At 38.8% G+C, this 5138-nt stretch overlaps 2 protein-coding genes across 2 annotated transcripts in view; both read right to left on the reverse strand.

Annotated features, from left to right (window-relative positions):
* Positions 1-5138, reverse strand: part of LOC112160296 (adhesion G-protein coupled receptor G5) — a gene marked incomplete in the record, with an annotated part of 202014 nt that overhangs the window by 38076 nt on the left and 158800 nt on the right.
* Positions 94-3235, reverse strand: LOC118598616 (mucin-5AC-like). The gene is made up of 2 exons (XM_036211373.1): positions 892-3235; positions 94-293 (listed from the first exon to the last, which is right to left on the reverse strand). The coding sequence occupies exons 1-2, from the start codon at positions 2015-2017 to the stop codon at positions 214-216; spliced, it is 1206 nt and encodes a 401-aa protein (XP_036067266.1). The 5' UTR covers positions 2018-3235; the 3' UTR covers positions 94-213.

The following is a 5138-nucleotide window of genomic DNA, read 5'->3' on the forward strand; positions in this document are numbered from 1 at the left end:
AGTCTCACTGGCATAAAACACCACCCCATTGAAGGCACCGCTGGGCTTGTACAACGTGGCAACATAGTCCTTGCCAGAAAATGTTGTAGTTTTGTTCACTATTGTGTTCTCCAGAAGGTTTTCTATGTTCTTTGTGACACTAAATGAAACACAGAACAAGAAATTGTAAGAACTTTAACTTTGAGTCCCAAATTTTTAACGACAAATAAAATCTTACTTGTAAATGTCTTTCCCGCCTGAATTACTCATTTCACTGATAAAATTGCTTCCACAGCATTCAGGCTGAGAATTATCTGTAAAGGAAATAAAAATAGTTAATGTTAGATCAGTTACTTAAACAAGTTTCACTTTAAAAAAAATTGTAAAACATATATCTTTACACACACATATATATATATATATGTATGTGTGTGTATATAATATTTTTAATGATCATGAAGCACTGCGACTGCATCTCAGACACAAGTTGCTTTTAACCAAGAAAATTGATGGTGCTTTTCTTGTTTCCAATTCAAAACTGTCTTATTTTCACAACAGGAAGTTAATAAAGAAAATTACAAAGATTAAATTGCCTTTCCCAGTAATGATCCATATGGACTGTTGGGAAAACAAACTGCTGTTTGTTTCCAATACTGCTAAATGTCGCCAAAACACGTGTTCTAAAACTGTTCAGGGGCCTGAATGGTGCTTGAACAGGTGCTTTCCAAAACCATTTACATATGATGAAGCGGCATGACAGGGTGAAGGAGAACACTTGAATGCAACTAAGATACATTTATTTCCTAAAACAAGCTCTCGTTAAGACAAAAACAAAAAACAATGTTTATTTATTTTACTTTAGCTGCTTTCAATATCTTTCATTTTAAAATACTTGAGTACTTGACTACTCACTGTGTTTCGTGGTTGACTTCTCAATTGTATGTGTAGTTGGCTCCTCATTGGTATTTGTAGTAAACTTCTCTCTGCTATTTGTAGTTGGCTTCTTGCTGATACTTGTTGTTGGCTCCTTACGGCTTTTTGTAGTTTGCTCATTACCAGTACTTGTAGTTGGCTCTTCACTTAAATTTGCCATTGGCTCCTCAATGGTATTTGTTGTTGACTTCTCCCTGGTATTTGGACTTGATTTCTGATTGGTATTAGTACTTGATTTCTGATTGGTATTAGTACTTGATTTCTGATTGGTATTAGTACTTAATTTCTGATTGGTATTAGTACTTGATTTCTCACTGGTATTTGTAGTTAACATATCTCTGGTATTTGTAGTTGGATCATCACTGTTTTTTGTGGTTGAATCCCCACCAGTAGTTGTAGTTGGTGCCACTCTGGTGTTTGTAGTTAACTCATCACTAGTATTTGTACTTGACTCCTCACTGGTATTTGTAGTTGGGTCCTTACTGGTTTTTGTAGTTGACTCATTTCTTAAATTTGTAGTAGAGCCCTTACGGGTACGTGTAGTTGGCTCCTCACTGGTATCTGCAGTAAATGTCTCTCTGTTGTTTGTAGTTGGCTTTTTACTGATATTTGTTTTTGGCTCCCCACTATTTCTTTTAGCTGGATCCTCACTGGTAGTTGCAGTTGGCTCCCTGCTAGTTTTTTTAGCTGGAACCTCAAAGGTATTTGTAGTTGGCTCTTCACTGAAATTTGCCGTTGGCTCCTCAATGGTATTTGTTGTTGGCTCTTGACTGGTATTTGGAGTTAGGTTCTCACTGGTATTCGTAGTTGACTTCACTCTGGTATTAGTACTTGATTTCTGATTGGTATTAGTACTTGATTTCTTACTGGTATTTGTAGTTGGATCATCACCGTTTTTAGTGGTTGAATCCCCACTAGTATTTGTAGTTGGTGCCACTCTGGTGTTTGTAGATAACTCATCACTAGTATTTGTACTTGACTCCTCACTGGTTTTTGTAGTTGACTCATCACTTAAATTTGTAGTAGAGTCCTTACGGGTATGTGTAGTTGGCTCCTCACTGGTATCTGCAGTAAATGCCTCTCTGTTATTTGTATTTGGCTCCATACTATTTCTTTTAGCTGGATCCTCACTGGTAGCTGCAGTTGGCTCCCCGCTAGTTTTTTTAGCTGGAACCTCAGTGGTATTTGTAGTTGGTTTCTCACTGGTATTTGTAGTTGGCTCTTCACTGAAATTTGTAGTTGGCTCCCCGCTGTTTTTTGTAGTTAGGTGATCACTGGTATTTTTAGTTGGCTCTTGAATAGTATTTGTAATTGCCCCCTCACTGGTGGTAGTTGGCTCTAGATTGGTATTTGTTGTTGGTTCTTTACTGGTATTTTCAGTTTGATTCTTATAGTTATTTCTTGTTAACGTCTCACTAATATTTGTTGCTGGGTGCTCACTGATATTTGTGGTTGACTTCTCTCTGGCATTTGTTGTTAACTTATCTGTGGTATTTGTAGTATGCTCCCCACTGGTGTTTTTAGTTGAGTCCCCACTGGTATTTCTTGTTAACTCCTCTCTGGTATTTGTAGTTACCTTCTCTTTGGTATTTGCAGTTAGCTCCTCACTGGTATATGTAGTTCTCTGCTTGATTATATGTGTTGTTGGCTCCTCATAAATAAATGGGTCTTTACTGGAGTTTCCAGTTGGCTCCTCAGTGTTTGTAGTTGAGTTCTCACTGAAATTTGTAATTGCCTCCTTACTGGTATTTTTAATTTGCTCCTGACTGGTTTTTGTAGTTGGCTCCTCACTGGTATTTCTAATTGGTTCCTGACTGGTATTTGTAGTTGGCTCATGACTGGTATTTGTAGTTGGCCCGTCACTGGTATGTGTAATTGGTTCCGCATTTTCTTGTGTGGTTGGCCCCCGACTGGTATATGAAGTTGGCTCCTCACTTGTATTTGTGTTTGGCTCCTGGCTAGTATTTGAAGTTGGCTCCTGACTGGTATTTGTATTTGACTTATCAATAGTATTTTTTGTTGGACTCTTACTGGTAGTTTTAGATGGCTCTTCAATGTGATCTGTAGTTGGCTCCTCACTGGTATATGTAGTCAGGTCCTCACTAATGTTTGTAGATGGATCCTCACTGATACCTGTAGTTAGGTCGTAACTGGTATTTGTAATTTGCTCCTCACTGTCATTTGTAAATGGGTCTACACTGGTATTTTTAGGTGGCTTCTCAGTAGTGTTTTTACTTAGGACATCACTATTATTTGTAATTGGCTCCTCACTGGTATTTTTAGGTGGCTTCTCAGTAGTGTTTTTACTTAGGACATCACTAGTATTTCTAATTGGCTCCTCACTGGTATTTGTGTTCAGGTCCCCACTGAGATTTGTAGTTGGATACTGACTGGTAGTTGTAGTTAGCTCCTGACTGATATTTGCACTTGACCTATCACTGGTATGTATAATTGGTTCCACAGTGGTATTTGTAGTTGGCACCTCACTGGTAGTTCTAGTCAGGTCCTCACTAATGTTTGTAGTTGTGTCTACACTGGTATTTGTAGTCAGCAATTTGCTGGTATTTCTAGGTGGCTCTTCACTAGAGTTTTTACTTCGGACCTCAATAGTATTTGTACTTTGCTCCTCAGTAGTCATTATAGTGAGGTCCTCACTGAAAATTGTAGTTGAATCCTGACTGATATTTGTAATTGGCCCGTCACTGGTACGTGTATGTGGCTCCTCACTTGTATTTGTAGTTTGCTTTTCATTGGTATTTTTAGTTGGCTCCTCACGGGTAAATGTAGTTGACTCTTCACTTGTATATGTGGTTGGCTCCTCATTTGAATGTGAAGTTTGCTCCTCACTAGTATTTGTAGTTGGGTCTACACTGGAATTTGTAGTTGGTACCTCACTGGTATTTGTAGTTAGGTCTTTTCTGGTATTTGTTATTGGTTCCTGTCTGGTATGTGAAGTGTTCTCCTCACTAGTAGTTGTAGTTAGCTCCCAACCGGTATTTGCAGTTACCTCCTGACTGCTGATTGTAGTTGGCTCCTCACTAGTATTTGTGGTTAGCTTCTGACTGGTATTTGTAGTTGTCTCTTCACTAATGTTTGCAGTTAGGTTTACACTTTTATTTGTAGTTGGTTCCTCATTTGTATATGTAGTTGGCTTCTCACTTGACTGTGAAGTTTGCTCCTCACTAGTGATTGTAATTAGCTCTTGACTGGTATCTGTAGTTGTGTCCTCATTGATATGTGTAGTTTGCTCCTTACTAGTATTGGCAGTTAGCTCCTGACTGGTGTGTGTAGTTTGATCCTCACTAGTATCTCTAGTTATCTCCTGACTTGTAGTTGGCACATCGCTGGTATGTGTAGTTTGCTCCTCACTAGTATTTGTAGTTAGTCTCTGACTGGTATTTGTAGTAGGCTTCATACTGGTATGTGTAGTTTGTTCCTCACTAGTGGTTGTAGTTAGCTCTTGACTGGTATTTGGAGTTATCTCCTGACTGGCATCTGTAGTTGTGTCCTCATTGATATGTGTAGTTGGCTCCTCACCAGTAATCGTACTTATTTCATGACTGGCATTTGTAATTTGCTCCTCACTAGTATTTTTAGTTACCTCCTGACAGGTATTTATAGTTTGCTCATCACTGGTATATGTAGTTTGCTCCTTACTAGTATTGGCAGTCAGCTCCTGACTGATATGTGTAGTTTGATCCTCACTAGTATCTCTAGTTAGCTCCTGACTTGTATTTGTAGTTGCCACCTCACTGGTATGTGTAGTTTGATCCTCACTAGTATTTGTGGTTAGTCCCTGACTGGTAGTTGTAGTTAGCTCCTGACTGATATTTGAAGTTATCTCCTGACTGGTATCTGTACTTGTGTCCTCACTGATATGTGTAGTTAGCTCCTCACTGGTATGTGTAGTTGGATCCTCACTAGTATTTGTAGTTAGGTCTTTTCTGGTATTTGTAATTGGTTCCTGTCTGGTATGTGTTGTGTTCTCCTCACTAGTAGTTGTAGTTAGCTCCCAACTGGTATTTGCAGTTACCTCCTGACTGCTGATTGTAGTTGGCTCCTCACTAGCATTTGTGGTTAGCTCCTGACTGGTATTTGTAGTTGTCTCTTCACTAATGTTTGCAGTTAGGTTTACACTGGTATTTGTAGTTAGTTCCTGATTTGTATATGTAGTTGGCTCCTCACTTGACTGTGAAGTTTGCTCCTCACTAGTATTTGTAGTCAGC

The sequence above is a fragment of the Oryzias melastigma genome, linkage group LG3, assembly GCF_002922805.2.
Source record: "Oryzias melastigma strain HK-1 linkage group LG3, ASM292280v2, whole genome shotgun sequence".
Taxonomy (NCBI): Eukaryota; Metazoa; Chordata; class Actinopteri; order Beloniformes; family Adrianichthyidae; genus Oryzias; species Oryzias melastigma.

What these genes read in the sequence shown, in the direction of transcription:
- LOC118598616 (XM_036211373.1), bottom strand. Translation starts at nt 2,017, where the DNA reads ATGGAGCCAAATACAAATAACAGAGAGGCATTTACTGCAGATACCAGT. An exon ending in GAAGTCAACCACGAAACACA is followed by an intron (nt 294 to 891) that starts GTGAGTAGTCAA and finishes TTTCCTTTACAG; the next exon opens with ATAATTCTCAGCCTGAATGC.